The 16,718-nt window shown below is 47.4% G+C and overlaps 2 protein-coding genes across 4 annotated transcripts; one reads left to right on the top strand and one right to left on the bottom strand.

The window, feature by feature from the left end:
* Window positions 1-70: 70 nt before the first annotated feature.
* On the bottom strand, window positions 71-8,211 carry YPEL4 (yippee like 4). 3 transcript variants are annotated; one of them, XM_081878409.1, is made up of 6 exons: window positions 8,071-8,211; window positions 7,677-7,713; window positions 5,620-5,943; window positions 5,261-5,304; window positions 1,867-1,975; window positions 71-1,240 (listed from the first exon to the last, which is right to left on the bottom strand). In XM_081878409.1, the coding sequence occupies exons 3-6, from the start codon at window positions 5,758-5,760 to the stop codon at window positions 1,151-1,153; spliced, it is 384 nt and encodes a 127-aa protein (XP_081734535.1). In that variant the 5' UTR covers window positions 5,761-5,943; window positions 7,677-7,713; window positions 8,071-8,211; the 3' UTR covers window positions 71-1,150. The 3 variants fall into 3 exon arrangements, with proteins under 3 accessions (XP_081734535.1, XP_081734536.1, XP_081734537.1); XM_081878410.1 differs by lacking the exon at window positions 8,071-8,211 and adding an exon at window positions 7,842-8,042; XM_081878411.1 differs by lacking the exons at window positions 7,677-7,713; window positions 8,071-8,211 and adding an exon at window positions 7,001-7,608.
* Window positions 8,138-16,039, top strand: CLP1 (cleavage factor polyribonucleotide kinase subunit 1). Its single transcript, XM_081877613.1, has 3 exons — window positions 8,138-8,270; window positions 11,313-13,666; window positions 14,937-16,039. Exons 2-3 carry the CDS (start codon window positions 13,061-13,063, stop codon window positions 15,606-15,608), a joined length of 1,278 nt encoding a protein of 425 aa, XP_081733739.1. The 5' UTR covers window positions 8,138-8,270; window positions 11,313-13,060; the 3' UTR covers window positions 15,609-16,039.
* The last annotated feature ends 679 nt before the right edge of the window (window positions 16,040-16,718 follow it).

Raw genomic sequence — 16,718 nt, 5'->3', positions numbered from 1 at the left:
AATATAACTGCTAGCTTTGGGCTGCAGCTGCGCAAGAAAGCAGGAAAAGAGAAGCCATTAGTAGCATGGCTCTTTTTGATTTTGTTTGTTTTTTAAATATAAAACACCTTTATTATACAAAAAAAATTCCTGCGCTGGTGACAGTGCTGAGGCTTTACCCCCACCTGCCCCCCATCCTGTCTTCATGTGGGGTGGGGGGATGTGGGGGAGCCATGGTGCCCAAGGATCACAAGCACACGGCGACCCAAAACAAAAGAAATAGACTCCATAGAGTAGACATGGGGGGAAACACCACGGCAGTGTCAGGGAATGGGAGGGGTGAAAGGGGTTGTGAACTACCATGGCTCCATGTGGAGAGGGGCTGCTCTCCCCCCACCCCCCCACCCCCTACCTCTAGGATCCCTTTGTTTCCTGTTTGAAAGGGATTTCCTCTCCCCAACACTGGTAGGCTGTCAAACGCATTTTTTAATTCTCCCAAGAAAGGAGAAGAGCATAAAAAGCTGCCTTTTCCTGACTCAGACCCTCTTGGCCCTTCTAGCTCAACCTGGTCAATGTTGATTGGCAGCCGTTATCCAGGGCCTGTTCTAGCCGTCCCGTGAGGTTCTTTTAAAATAAAAAAAAACTGGAGATGCCAGAGATTGAACCTAGAACCTCCTTCATGCAACACTTGCCACTAAGCCATGGCATCTCCTCAAGAGCTTGCCCTGTGCCCACAGCCCTTTCTGTCCGGTTCCAGGAAGGACTGCTTCTGTCCTACGTAACGGACTGCAAAAGTGCAAAACCTGCGTGCGGTTCCGGGTGCCACCGCTTGCTCCACCCGAAAGGCGCTGTCAGCGGTTGGGGGAGGGCAGCATATAGATCACGTGGAATCCAATCCAACACCCCCAGCACTGTCCCCTGAACCCTCTGAGCTTCCCCTTCTGCTGTAAGGGCAGGGGTGGGGTCCTCCACTCTGCGAATCCAGCATTCTTAGAAAGTACAAGAGGTTTGGGAGAAGGGTCCTGGTATCTCCACTCCCACAGGTGATGCTATGCAGGAGGGGTGGGGTGGGGGGTGGGGTGGGTTGGTTGTGCCGGGATGCCAGCTGTGGGTGTGGGGTTGGGAAAGGGCAAGGCATGCTATGCAGGAGGGTGTGCGCCCAGAGTCCCCCTCAGTCCCAGCCGTTGTCCTTCACCATATGTGACATCTCAATAATGTACTTCCCTTCTTTGTACTTCTGGCTGGTCTCGAAGGCTTGTTCCTGGCAAATGAGGAGATTGGGAGAATTAACCCCATTTGCTTCAGACATCTGCCTAAAAACACACACACACACAAAGTCCATAGAATCTGCAGCACCCCAAACACAAAAGTTGCTCTAAAAAGGGGTGTGTGAACAAAAAAACCACCCACAATTACAACAGGGGAAGTAGGAATCAAGAGTTTCTACTAGTGTGGCCTGACAGCTAGAGGCTGACATTTCTAAGTGCCACGGTTTCTCAGGGCCAGTGTGGTGTAATGGTTTGACAGGACCTGGGAGAGCAGGGTTCAAATCCCCACTAAGCCATGTCACCATCGCTTAGCCTAATCTACCTCACAGGGTTGTTGTGAGGATGGCATGGAGAGAAGAACCATGTACACCACCTTAAGATCCTTGGAAGATAAAGACGGTAAATAAATAAATAAATAATAAGGCTTTGACAAGGACCTTGTTGCCCACATGTAGGGCAGGGGGTCAGCCTGGTCCTTCACCTCAATTGGGCAGAGTCAGAGACAGGTTTTCCATGGCTGCCTCATTTTGACTCTTTCCAACAAGGTTGCTTGCAAGAATCCTGTTTCGAAAGGGGATTTATTGTCTAGACTTGTAAGCTACTAGTATTCAGTACTCACATATTTCCAGCCCAGTGTTGTCTTGCAGCTTTCGCAGAAAATGTCAGCGACTGAATGGAGGCCGGTGAGCAAGAGGCGTTGTTCGGCCGGACCACAGCCCACATTAACCCTGCAGTCAAAGAAATTAGAAGGCACTATCTCTTTTTATCCTTCTCAGAGTTCCACCCTTCTCTGTTCTACCTCACAGGGAGTTTACCACAAACACTACGCAAAGAGGGTGTGAGGAACTATGTTTGTCCTAACATTTGTGCATTTGCTCACACACACACACACACACACAGACAGACAGACAGAGACAGACAAAAGAAAATAGAAGAAGAAGAACGGATTTCAAGCCCCACCACTACGTTTTTCATGTGATTGGTTCATGGAAAGTTCTCAGCAACTGAAACATGACTTACACAATTGGTTATGAGAAACCACATCTCAGCAGTTCCTGTTTCCAGATAAAAACCTATTAAGCACCTATTTTCTTAGGATGCAGAAGTGTGACATCTCCTAAGCTTTAAAAATAAATAGATTTAAGAACAGTCATACCCCAACATTATATTCGTTCAGGCGTCTGACTGAAACCTAAGCCGTTTAAGAAGGATTTTGGCTGATAATGTGTTTAATGCTGTTCCCATACATGTGGTTCTTTTATACAAGTGTATAAATTTGCTGTTTTTATATGGCAGTTTAAAATATAATCACATTTGATGTGGTTTTAATAAGTTTACATTGTGAGCCACTTTTTAATCCACCTGGTGGGAAAGAGCAGGATATAAGCTTTTTAAATAAAACAAATAAATCACTTCCTCATGCCTTTACCATTTGTCTCAAAAAAGAAAAGAAAAGCCAACCTATTCATCATCTAGGAACCAAGATGGGGCACTGAAAACAAGAGAAGAGTTCTGAATTCAATCCCACAGCGGCCTCCTGTGGCCATGAGGAGAAATACCCAGTGTGACTGGGACACATTCACATTGTAGTGGAAGAACCATTCCAATTCCACACTGGTCCCTGGGAAGAGAAAGCTCTGACAGATGTGTTTGATCTTTACTCAAGGCACGATATCTCTGCCTCGTCACAGGCTTGATGGTACATGCTTAGCTGTAACACAGAGGCTACCGCAGCCAGCTGAACAATTGTCTTAGGAGTTTGTCTTAAAAGCTTGCTGTTCTGTCAGCTGAAACGTGGGGTGTTCAGCCTATGACAACTTGAGAGCCATAGGAAGTGCCAAAGGTTTAAACTTCAGGGAAGCTTAAAAATGCTCTCCAATCCAGCAGCAGAGGGAAAGGAACAAAACAACAGGCTCCCCTGTTAACTAGGGGCCTAGAAACAACGAGGAACCTAGAATAACTCAGGAAGTGTCACTTTCATTTGCCCTGGAAAGTACAAATATCATCTCCTAAATATAAGGTTCTTCAGCTCGTCGTAAGAATCTCTTACTATATAGAGAATCCTCATGTCCTGCTTGCAGGCTTCCGAAAGGCATTTGGTTGGCCGCTGTGAGAACAGGATGCTGGACTCGATGGGCCACTGGCCTGATCCTGCAGGGCTCTTCTTATGTCTTTAGGTCATGTTCTTATCCTAGTCAATGCTAGATCAACCTGGTGGAAGCAGGAGGCAGCCAGACTTGAGTTACTGGAGCCAAGGACCATCAAAAGACTAGGGCTTTCCCCTCATGATTTCAAACCGATCTACATTGAAAGAAAAGTTAAATTCTTCTAAGATGTGGAATTAGGGGGCTCTGGGGCAGAGGAAAAGAAATTCAGATCTTACCCTTACACTAAGATTTGGTCTCCCATCAATTACTTCAGACTAACTCTCCAGTGAGGTGTAAGGAACCATAACTGTGTTCCTTATCTCTTTTTTGGGCTGACATCCAAAAGAGCGATAAATCCAGTTTCATAGCTGGAATAAAAGCTATTCTATAACATTTGTTTAGATAAACTGTTCCATTCACGTTTGGCCAAGTAAGGGCAAAACCAGAATGCTGCTGGAAAAGAGAGCCATCGAATCATCATTCGCTTATGAAATGCGCCAGCTGTCAGACAATGGTCAATTCACCAATATGAAACTATCAATAGGAACTTTCCACAAACTGTAAAAGCCATCCTATTGGCCATTCCCCGCAGAACTGGCCCAGCAGGTCCTTGCTTTTGCAAATCCCACAGGTTCCTACCACTGAGAAAAGAGCATCTACTTCTCAGGCAGAAAGAATTCGCCACTCCAAAACAACAGTTTGCTTGGCTAGGTTCAACAAGTATGACAGAGGAATGCTAGATCTGTATGACTCACGTCGGTCTGCCCTGGAACTAGGCCTTCTCCCTGCCAAAGGCCAATTAGAAATGAAGAGAAGGAAAAGCTATGTGCTTTTCTTCACTGTCAAAACCATGGCACACAGGGAGGCACCTAGAGAGAGCCTTCCGCACTATGAGCTATATTTTGCATATATTAGAGAGGTCTGAAGGATGACCAGCAATCCTCTGACACATCTCTATGTAGTGAGGCAGGAGATTACTCATACATTGGCCTTTGCAGATGCATTCAGCAAGAGTCGTCAAAAGAGCAGAGGAACGAAGGGTTCATCTTGAAGGAAACAACATAAATAAGAAACACTTTGTAGAGATTCTGATTGATTGTTAGATCAGAGGGAAGAGAGTTCTCATTGCCAGCAATTCAGAATCAAGGGTAGATCATGCCTGAAGGTCAAGAGTGCAACATCCTGTGGATGGTTGAGCCAGCACCCAAGAGAGAGAGAGAGCTGCAAGGACACAAAGCAAGATGCGAGGAGTTCCAGTGCAAGGTCTGGTGGTGCTACCATTAAGTTCAGCAGGATGATGTAGGGAGGAATCCAGCGCTGAATTAAGGATTGACCATGAGACTTTGGGAACAAAGACTACAATAAGACAGAAATTAAACGCACTGTTTAATTTCTATTAGATGTGCTTCATTTCTAAAAAGAGAATGGCTCAGGTGTAATGCTAGGTAGAAGTCATCCTTGCTGGCTGATGCCCTTATCCCAAGCCCCAGGTAGTGGGTGCTGAGGGGCACATATTCAGAGGTAATGTTGCTTTTTTCCTCTTGAGTTCCAGAGCTCAGTATGTCAAGCTCAGATTATCAGAATGCCTACATAGTATGGAATGCTGAGTGAGATATGATGGATCAAGGCCATTATATATAAGACCTCCCCCTGGAAATACTCAAAAGTAACCCTAACCCACCCCACCCTAGCAGCATCACTCTAGATTTCCCTCCTTCTAATGGAACGGATGAGATGTAGCAGTGCTCTACATTCTTCCGGTGTGAAACGAAACCACCTCTCTCCCTCTGCCTCTGCTCTGCTTCTTCCAATCTCCCCCGCATCCCCACCCACACCAAATAAAACCAATTGCAGTAGGAGACTCACACAGAATTGAAAAGATAGGCGCGACCATGACTTCCCTGGAAAGACTGTGGAAATAAAGTATAGGAGTTACGACCCTCTCCCTTGAAAGGCTCTTTGACCCACTCCCCCCACAAACCCAACTGCTTTGCTTCAAGGCAAAAATCCCCAGAAAGATCAGGTCTGTTCCTGGACAGACCGATAGGTATTGCTAGCAAGGTATCCCACCAGTAGGGTGCCATCTTTTAGAAAGTGTCCTAGTCGGGCCCTGGGGTGGCACTGCTTTGGGGGGGGGGTCACACAATGCCAGAGATCCAGGAAGACCACAGATAAGTAACAGCGGTATAGCTAAACTTGCTGCCATGTCCCAGGGATGCACGTACCTTGGAGATGAGCTCATCGTGCTTGGCCAGATGTGCCCGGCAGTGAACACAGCTGTACGTTCGATGGCACCGGGGCAGGTAACTGCGGAAGGTCTTGGTAGGGAGGCAGGCGGCGGGTGGCGCTGGCTCACAGCTGGGCATGACAGGCTGGAGAGCAATGCCCTGTCGAGGGGGGGGAGCCGGCGCTGTGCAGCCCCCGCACAGGCGGTCGCAAGTGAAACAGCGAAGCAGGTTGGCTAGAGCCGTGTTTCAGAAAAGTGAAGTTTGGGGGGGCTGCACTGCCAGGGCCCCCCCAGATGAGAACCAGACCGAAAGCGGAGTCACCTGCGGAGAGACAACGGCAAGTAATTATCAGCCCTGGAAGAAGCCTACTGTGTGTGTCAGACCCAGGAGGAGGTGATCTGGGCCTCTTCTGGAGGTGGAAGTTATGGCATGTTCTGCACTGCACAGCATGGAATGTGTATTTGAGCAGATAGAAAGCTCAGTGGATTCATCCATCTGGAATAATTACCACTGGGCCCTTGCTCCACATTCAGACAGTTCGGTAATTAGAATCCTCCACCCACCTCTATAAAAAGGCAATGAAAACCGGGGGGGGGGGGAAATCAGCCTGGTTTTTACCAAGTTCAAGAGGGAACTCAAAGAGAGACAGGACTGTAGTACAGTGGTACCTCGTGTTACATACACTTCAGGTTACAGACTCCGGTAACCCAGAAATAGTGCTTCAGGTTAAGAACTTTGCTTCAGGATGAGAACAGAAATCATGCTCCGGTGGTGCGGCAGCAGCGGGAGGCCCATTAGCTAAAGTGGTACCTCAGGTTAAGAACAGTTTCAGGTTAAGAACGGACCTCCAGAACGAATTAAGTACCCGAGGTACCACTGTAATTTGTGCTAAGCGGTTTGGGGTCTGCACAATTCAAATCCCTGGTTCAGCCTATTGTTCTCATTGTTTACACAAACAGGCCCACAACTCAGGTGCCTTGAACAACATGTTCAGCTTATCCTCACAACTTTCGTAACCTGGTCAGCTAATTGTAGGTTAAGGCCAGGGTTTCATTATGCTTTTGCTTTAAAGCATAATTGTATCCGTGCAGCTCAAGCCTACGTATGTTTACTCAGAAATAAATCCCACTGAGTATGGTATGATTTGCTCCCAGTTAAGCCTGCACAGAATCAGAGTCTTGGGTTTCGCAACGCCCATGATCTAAAAGGCCCATCTGATTAAGAAACAGCTTTTCTGCTTTTGCTCTTATTCATATGAACACACAACACTGCCTTATATCGAGTCAGGCCATTGTCCCTTCCAGCTCAATGTTGCCTACGCTAACTGGGTACAGGGCTTCAGGAAGGGGGCTGTCATAGACCTACGCAGAGATTTTACCTGGCACCTTCTGCATGCAAAGCAGCTGTCCTCCCTCTGAGCTACAGCCTTCCAATTGTAGATGTTGCTATTACACAGCATGTCACATAACCAATGACTGGCAACGTTGGAAAACATTCTGAAATATGCAGAGTGCCCTAAGGCCTCTGAGCAACCTTTGAGAAAAGAGGTCAGCAACGTTGCATTGCCTAAACCCAACCCTCTCGTGATGTACCCCGCTGCCCATTGAACTAAACGACCCCCGCCAGGAGCAGCAGCCTCAGATAATATTCCCTTTTCCGACCCACCCTTGTCACGGGCCTTTTATTGTGGCTGCAAGAGGGCCCTCTACCGGGGCCTCGACGTCATTTCCATGCGTGTTCATTCAAAGCCTCCTCCCGTCCGCCCCCGTTCCGACAGCGATTCTCGGGGGCGCGGGCGCGCCCCCTGTCGGCAGCAAAGCGGCATTACAACCCCCCCGCAAAAAGCTGACTTTCGGAAGCCCCAGCAGCAGCCTCATGCATTTGTCCACCGTGCGGGCATGGGCCATTAGCGCTTCCCAATCCGTTCTGCAGCAGCAGCAGCAGCAGCAGCAACGCCGCGCGCAACTCCAGCTCCCCCCCAAAAGCAGCCCGGGTCCAGAGCAATGCCGCGCGAGAAGCGTCCCAGCAGAAAGCCCTGCGCGCTGCTTTCTTACCTTGCTTTTCGCACTTCACCCGTCCACTTCGTCTCTCCTAGAAGGGCGGGGGGAAGAAGGGAGAAATCAGGGGTAGGAAAAAGAAGTGAAGTGGGAGGAGTCCAGGTGTCGGGGGCGTGCGGGGGGGGGGACTCGAAGCGTTAATCACCGCAGAGTCTGACTCACGTGGCTGCCTGCGCGGAAGGAAAATAAAGGCGGATTTGGCGTCGCGAAGTTCCCAGAGGGACTTGGCCGCAGGTGGGGAGGGGGAGCGGGGATCGGGCTCTCTCGGCGCGGCCCGGAGGTGGAGCCGAAACGTGCAACTCCCCAAGAGCCCCGCGAGCGAGGGAGGCAAAGTTTCGGCTGCAGCAGCGGCGCCTCCGCCTCCGCCGCCTTTGCCCTCCGCGCTGCTCACCTTGAAGCCTGCGCCCGGGCGCGTGTGCGCGGCGGCGGCGGCGGCGAGGAGCTGCCTGTCCGTGTCTGCTCCTGCTCCTCCTGCCGAGCGGCGAGGGGTCGCGTCCAGGCGAGCGCAGCTTCAGGGCCGCCGAAGGGCTGCTTTTGTGCTTCGTCGGTAGACGAATGTGGCTGTGTGTTGTGGAACCGCATCATAACATTGTGAGTCATCCATCCCTCCCTCCCTCCCTCCTCCTCGACTCTCTTCCTTCCCCCCCCCCTCCCCGCTCTCAGCCTGCTGCTACGTCAGAGAGGGGCCGGAGACACGGATCAGAGAGGGAGGGGATAAGCAGGGGCCACCAGCACCACCGCAGCAGGGATGCCAGGCGCAATGGGCACGCTGGGGTGGAGAGATCGGCGGAACGGGCAGCTGGCGACCAGGGAGCCGGGCAAGCGGGGGCGCTGCTGGGGTGGCTCCGGCGACAAGGATGGCGGTGGGGAGGGAGAAGGACGCGCAGGTGATAAATCCCACGTTGCGCGCCCGTGGCAAACTCTGACGCAGGGAGAGAGGCGAGAGACGCAGCTCAGGGTCACGGGCTGCAAATCTGCAATATCATTCTCCGGTGCACTTCTCCACCATCACCCCAGCCCCCAAAACATCTAGCCACTCACTTTAGGGCTTCCAGGATCCTGGCGACACCCCGAAACGCAAAGGCCCAGATCTCTCAACGCGCTTCAACCTTCACAGGCTCTGTCATTGCTTAGACTTTCTCTTCGCTACCCCGCACCCCAGTTGGCATCCCCTAACGAATAGGTTGACAACCTCATCATCCCCCCCCCCCCGCAACGTGGTTGCCAGACGAATTTGGCCTTGGGATCAATGTGGGGCCATTAACTCCAAGAGGAGTTTGGGCGTCCAGTTCTGTCGACGAGGAGTCGCATCCATTTAGTCTGTTACTAAGCAGCAGCAGGAAGACCAAACACGTCCTGCTGGTGCTATAGAGACTAAGAAACACTAGCCTTCTTCCGTGGAAGCATACACCACGCAGGCTGAAGGTACAAGTTGGAGGCACACCTATCTGATATGATAGATCAGCTTCTGCCGGCTTAAAAATGTGCAAGCTTTTGAATTCTTGAGTTCTTCAGCAAGCAGTTGCTGCATCAATGCATCAATGTTTGTTTTAAGGACTTCCACAGTCACCCAGTTCATCTCCCTTAGGAAGGTTGCATGCTAAACTGTTTTGTGTACAGTATTTATGTTTGCCTTGAGGAGCTGCAATTGCTTCCGGTGCTAAAAGCCCCGATTGATGGATCAAAACCTAAGTTGCTGCAAGCTGAATGAAAGTCATGCAAGTAGGGCCCTAATAAAACAAACAAACAGGCTGTTCTTGCTGTTCTAGAATTACAGCACTCCCTGATCCTTTGTACTTCAGTTTCCACCAAAGTACTATGTCATTTTCGTAAGTTGCAGACATCTCATTCTTTCTTTCTCATTTTAACACTCAAATAGTAGTATAAAAACTGTTTGGGTCTTCTGTGGTTAATAAGCTACCTTTAATGAACCACAAACAGGGGAGAAAAGTCTTTTTTTGATTAACAGTGATGTTTACAGTTAAATCAGTGGTCTGATGCTCAGAACATTATTCTTGGTTGTGCTACTGACTTCAACAGACTTGATCCAATCATGTTTGGTACAGAAGCATCTGGAAGCTGTATCTTGTTATGTCCTTCAAATAAAAAGGAACCAAGATCACTGTCATGGTAATAGCGTTCTGAAGATGACTCTATTCTTGCTGAAGATGAATATGGGCTGTACCAAAGGAATTGATTATATTGACTTATACTTTGTTTCCTTTTCTCATTTTCGCTTAATCTTTTTTCTCCCTACCTTCTGCTGCCTCTTTGATCTCCTTCAAACTTAGCCTACATCCAGACACCTAGGGTCCCTTTTATTTATAATACTATTTATAGGCCCTTTGCCACTTTTTTGGCACAGCCCATTCAAGGTGGTTCACAATGTCATAAAAACACAATACATACAGCAATCCAAAAACCCAGCAACAGCAGCAGTGTTAGCAAATACTTGAAAAGGCAATGTAAATTTGAAAACAGCAATGTAAATTTCCTGCAAATGTGAAGAATTGTTTTAAAATGGGTAGTCCCCCCCTGCCTCTGCCCCCCCCCACTAACAATGAAGGCTTTATTTAGGAGAGGGCAATTCTGAAATAAATGGGCTTTTTAAACCCACTGAAAGGTTTGCAGGTTGGAGGCTAAAGAGCTGCAAGAGGAGACAGTTCCACAGTCTGGGGACCACTTCCAAAAAGCCCCCCACCTACACTTGCTGTTGTTTCTGCTTCAGTCAGTAACTAAGTGGAGTGAGAAGGGTACCTTCCATAGCTGCAACTGAAGAATGGAGCAACATGACCCCCCCCCAAAAAAAGCTATGTAACATAGTTGTGGTTTAATAATAAAATATTATGAACATTTCCCCTAATTTAGAACTGACATTTTAAAAGATGCAAAGGGGAAAAGCATAAAATATCCTGTTGGGTGGACCTGTTCAGGGCAACAAGGCAGACGAAGGCAGGAATCGCATAGCCACTTGCCTTGAGTAGGGTCCATTGAAATCAATGGGACTTACTTCTGTATAGACATGTATAGGATTCTTCCATAAGTGACATCCTTGCAACTTCATTGCCTCTAAGCTGCTGCTCAACCCAGTAAAGCACATTTAGCTACTGAACAATGCTGGCGGGAAGGAGAACTTTGTAATGGTATGACTGGAGATTTGCAGGGGTGGGCAGTTACACCACAACTGACTCAGTGCAGAGTAGCAAGCAGCAGGTACAATCTGTCTGAGTAGTAAGAACTTGGAAGTTCATCAGTTGAACCCTTAAAACAAAACGGACTATTTTGGAAAGACTTAGTACTGGCTTTGATGCCCAACATTGTGTATTTTTCTAAGTAAACAAATAGTAAAAGAGAATCCGGGGGAAACCCAAATTTCATGAGACCTTTTGTGGCATACGCTTTTATAGTCTCTGGTCCAAGGCAGTTTATTCCACAATAAATCGTTAGTGTGCTGCCTTGTTTTTCTTTGGGTGGATGTTTGGTGAATTTGTAAGCAAATAATCAAAGACCATGATACAGTATGCCTTTTTCTGCCAAAAGATGAGAAGCAGAAATTATTCATGGCTGCATGGGTTTAATCTCTCTCTCTCTCTCTCTCTCTCTCTTTCTTTCTTTCTTTCTTTCTTTCTTCAGAACCACGGAGAGTGAAATTTTCCAGATGGGTGTTTTTGATCTGAGATGGTGAGAAGGAAATAACCCTACCCTATAGCGTAGGAAACGTGCTTCCGCGGTTGTTTGTTTGTATTTAGCAGCTGAACAACAAAGGGTTAAACATGGAGGTCAGAAACTACATTTCCCAGCGGGCCGCGCGAACACCAACCGCTTTCCCGTCAGGTAATTGAAGGAGGCGGAGCGGCTCGGGGGCATGCGTACATCACACAATCGCTGCGGCCGTCACTTCCAGGACAACCGACACTTCCGTTGCCTGGCCCGATCCGGGACTCGTGTGGTTGGATCCCTGTGGATTCAGTAGGTGGGTGACTTTCCTCAGCTCCTCAAGGCCTCGGGTCGGTTTCCATGGAGACGTGCAGCCTTCGCGAAGGCAGGAGCGCAACTGCCTCTTCGTGGGGAAGAGTCTTGCCCGTCGCCTCGCTTTAGGCCCCTTCCCCTCTATTCTGCCGGGCAGGCACTAAAACGCGGCGATAGCTACGCGGTTGTCAACACTCGAAACGGGTTGGGGGTTAAAACCCCGCTGGGGAAGCAGTGTCTCGCCCAGTGTCAACGACATACGGATAGATCCTAATCTTTGGCTGTTGGTTAAATCTGGAACGGTTTCGCTTCTACGGAAACGAAACTGTTCCAGATGGATCAAAATGACAGATCAGCAACTTTCAGCCCCAGGATCGAACTCCTCCTCCCTTTGTACAATGCCAATTCAGTAGTTAAGCATGTGGGGGGAAAGGTTGCCGCTAGAAGTCTTGCTGAGACTCTGCTGTGATATGGGAACACTGGCCTGCTCCCCTCCACCCTCTCTTCAGAAGGATCCTCCAGTGAAACTGCTTGCTGATTAGGGACCTAAATAAAACGGAGCCTTAGCTGTCTTCAGATAGAGCCACCAGGCACACGTTCATAGCCAGCCCATGCAGCCACTTACAGAGGCGCATCATCCAGCTTACAATGTGTACTACAAGCAAAAGAAGAGGGATGGACGAAGTTTGTGCTGTACTGTGTTTGCACAATCATATCTCAGTTTAAGCTGAGATGTGCAGAAGCTTCAAGCATTTTCAGCCAGCTCATTTGGCAAAACAGCTCATAAAGCTATGGTTAATCGTTGCTGCCAATGGCTTCTAAAGCCAGAATATAAAGCTATGGTTTAAAGTTGGCTTCCAGATCCTGGATTATTTGGAAGTAATTCACTGTTGCTCCTGGTTTGTATGTGAACGGAAGCTGTGGCTAACTGCAGTTTCTTGGCTTGTTTGTTCATTCACACAAAGCATAGTGCGTAGGGGATGTGTGCAGGTGTCTGAAAGTTGTGCATATCTTGGCTGATTAAGCTGAGATTTGAGTGTGCAACTGTGATCTTTACAATTCAATGTATAGTTTAACAAGCCCATCCAGATCGTTTTGGCCAGTGATAATAAGCAGTCCCCCAGCAACGGCAAACCCTCAGACTCCCTGGACCACCTGGGGAAACTTCCTGCCTAACCAGAAACATATTTAGGTTAGAGAATAAACAGGAAACAAGGTGTCCACCCTTTGAAAAATGCATATATAATAGGGGGCATTTTTGTCCAACTTAACATGTTATATAAGGTGGGACACCAGGAGAGGAAAGATACCTCAGTACTTTTGCAAGCTTTCTAACAAGAGTAGATGTTTCATTTTTAAAACATGAGTTGGTTTAATTATTATTTTTTTGTATCCATAGGAAAGGAAACAAGATGGCAGAGGAAGCTGGAGATGAAAAGAAACTGGTGGCCAAGTTTGAGTTGGAGAGGGAGACTGAGCTCCGCTTTGAGGTTGAAGCTTCACAAATGGTCCAACTAGAGCTTCTGACAGGCATGGCTGAGGTCTTTGGAACGGAACTGACACGCAACAAGAAATTCACCTTTGATGCTGGTGCCAAAGTGGCTGTCTTCACCTGGCATGGCTGTTCAGTACAGCTAACCGGTCGGACTGAAGTAGCCTACGTCTCCAAGGACACTCCCATGCTGCTGTACCTCAACACCCATACAGCCCTGGAACAGATGCGGTGGCAGGCTGAGCGTGAGGATGAACGGGGACCTCGTGTTATGGTGGTGGGCCCCACAGATGTAGGAAAGTCAACAGTCTGCCGTCTGCTGCTGAATTATGCTGTGCGCCTAGGGCGCCGGCCCACTTTTGTGGAGCTGGATGTAGGGCAGGGCTCAATCTCTATCCCAGGCACCATGGGGGCACTCTATATTGAGCGACCTGCAGATGTTGAAGAAGGCTTCTCGGTTCAGGCCCCTCTGGTCTATCACTTTGGGTCCACCACACCTGGCACTAACATCAAACTCTATAACAAGGTAAGCAGCATATTTGAAATAGTATGCGATATGGTGATCCTTTGCATGCATCCTAGTCTCATGGAGCTGGGCTGGGCTAGGTTTTTTATATCCTTATCAAACTGAGAATAGGGATGATAGTTAGAAATTGAATTTCCATTTTCACCTTTGACTATGTTATGCTGGAGGACAAACAAGAGATGGCTAGTCAATAAATTATTATCATGAACCCTGTTAATCTGCTTCAGCATGCTGTTATATTCCAACTGTCATTAATTTGGAGACCAATGTAGATGTAGGGCTGCCCAAGCCTTTTTATTTGAACCGGCATAGGCACCTGCAACTCTTCATAGGACTAGGCTGTTAATGGTCGATAACTCTTCAGATCCTTATCTTTTATACAAGGCAATAAACTAAAATATGCTGGTTTTACTTATCTAAGGAGTAAATTGTATAAGACAGGTTTAGGGAGAGTCTTGTTAATATATTTGACTTGGATAACAGACCTGTCTCTGATTAAGGCAAATCCTTAAAAACCACACCAATGAAACTCCAGATCGTTATCCTTTACACAAAGACATTTACACAAGACATGCTGGTTTTACTGGTTTAAGAAGTAAATTGTGTAAGGCAGGACAGTTTAGGAAGGATCTTGTTAATATGTTTGACTTGATGTGTCTCTGATGAAGGCAAATATTTAAAAACCACTCTGATAATTTCATTAATGAAAACATTAATGAAGACAACATCTGCACTGAATAAACATATGATGCTGCTTGGTTGATCTGGAAACTTCTCTTTAAAACAGCAGGCTTTAGTCTTTTGCAAACACAGTGAATTGGTCATGGAGCTTATTTCAGCTTAACTCCCATCAAAATCCAACAATATCTGGAGGGCAGCAGGTTGGGGACGGTATGCTATGCCTCTTAAGTTTCCAATTTATTTCTCTGGCATCTAAAGTTAAAAGGTTCTCAGGTCACAGGCTTGGGAAAGTTATTGAGGCCGTGCAGAACTGCTGCTAGTCAGAGTAGACAATTATGGGCTAATTGTATAAATGGTCTGGCTCAGAATAAGCAGCTTCATATGTTTATAAAAAAGTAATACAGATTCACTTTGAAAAGCAGGGTGGGGTGTGACTAAGCTAAAACTTCAGTATTAGTAAACAATCTGGAGATTTCCAAGGACGGAAGCTTCTAAAAGAGGCCAGCTATCTTCATTTCATAAGACTTTCACCCATGAGATATGTGTGGTTTCCTGTTGGTTAATGCTGCTGCTTCATCTTTTTCTGCAGATTACATCCCGCTTGGCCGATGTATTTAACCAGCGCTGTGAAGTGAACCGCCGGGCTTCGGTCAGTGGCTGTGTCATCAATACCTGTGGCTGGGTGAAGGGATCTGGGTACCAGGCACTTGTACATGCTGCCTCTGCCTTTGAAGTTGATGTTGTGGTAGTTCTGGACCAGGAGCGCCTCTACAATGAACTGAAGCGGGACTTGCCTCATTTTGTTCGGACAGTGCTGCTCCCTAAGTCAGGTGGAGTGGTCGAGCGCTCCAAGGACTTCCGGCGGGAGTTTCGTGATGACCGCATACGCGAATATTTCTATGGTTTCCGAGGAAGCTTCTACCCACATGCCTTTGATGTGAAGTTCTCCGATGTCAAGATATACAAAGTGGGCGCTCCCACTATCCCTGATTCCTGCCTGCCTCTGGGCATGTCGCAGGAAGACAACCAACTCAAACTGGTACCAGTTACACCTGGGCGTGACATGGTACACCATCTGTTAAGTGTTAGTACTGCTGATGGCACTGATGAGAACATATCTGAAACAAGTGTGGCTGGTTTCATTGTAGTCACCGGAGTTGACCTTGAACGCCAGGTCTTCACCGTGCTTTCACCAGCACCTCGCCCGTTGCCCAAGAACTTTCTGCTCATCATGGACATTCGTTTCATGGATCTTAAGTAGTACCGGCCTTTGCAAGAAAATGATAAGACTGCACCAGGCAACTGCTAGCTCCCTCACAAACAAACCCATTACAACCCTGGATGGAACAGCATCTCACACAGACCAGGCAAGAGAGAGAAAGCAGTCACAATAAGGGATGAACATAGTTTGAACAATTTGAAATAGTCCTTTCTGTTTTCTCTTCATTGTTGGAATGAATCCCTGAGTAGAATGGTAGAAGATGAAGCTTAGAAAATTCACGGGTTTGACTTATTGAACCACTATAATGGACAAAAGTGTTGTCTGCTAGCTAGTTAATTGGTCTCCTTTGAGGTGTCATTCATTTAAACTGGTCTTATCTGAAAGTGACAATAGTGTAAAGAGGGCATTTTTTTAAAAAAAAACTTTATATATAGATATTTTTAACTTTAATAAATTCCCAAATATTGATAGTTTCATGTTTGTGTTTCTCTCTACATGTAACTAAAACCTTGTTTCAGCATTAAAAAACATGTACATATAGATACAGGGTAAGGCAGGACAAAGGGGGACTGTTTGGGTAATAAGCATACAGGGATGAGAAGAAATATTCCATCGGGCAGAAAGACATACATAAAAATGTGCATAAGAAAGTAGTGGCAATTTTGACTTCAAAGAACATGGCTTACTAATACCACTAGCCATTTTCATATAGGAAGCTTGCAATTAGGCACATGACTTAGGCTTATGAATGGAAACATAGAATGAAAATCCATTCTGATACGCTAGATCAGGGCGGTCCAACTTCTCATACCAAGTGGGCTACAAGAGTACTTGTGACATGTGCCCCTCGCCCACCCCCGCCCCCGCCCCCAGCTTCATACTGCCTTCCCAAAGCTGGCTCTGGCAGCATCCTAGAACCTCCCACCTCTTTTTGAAAGCTGGGAAACTAGGCTTTCGGAAGGAGGTGGGAGGACTCTAGCACCCTGCCAGAGCCTCACACCTCCTTCCCCAAGCCCAGCTTTCCCTGTGTGCAAGGGCTGGTGGGTGTCAAATGTTGAGGGCCATTTTATCACCCTGTGCTAGAGCTTTGCACTGAAAACTACCAAATTTGGGCTTCAGTCTTAACTCTACATACCTTGGAGTAAGCTC

This window comes from Podarcis erhardii (genome assembly GCF_964252035.2).
Source record: "Podarcis erhardii genome assembly, chromosome: 1".
Lineage (NCBI taxonomy): Eukaryota > Metazoa > Chordata > Lepidosauria > Squamata > Lacertidae > Podarcis > Podarcis erhardii.
The sequence above is the reverse complement of the archived record's forward strand: the minus strand, read 5'-3'. Positions and strand labels throughout refer to the sequence as shown.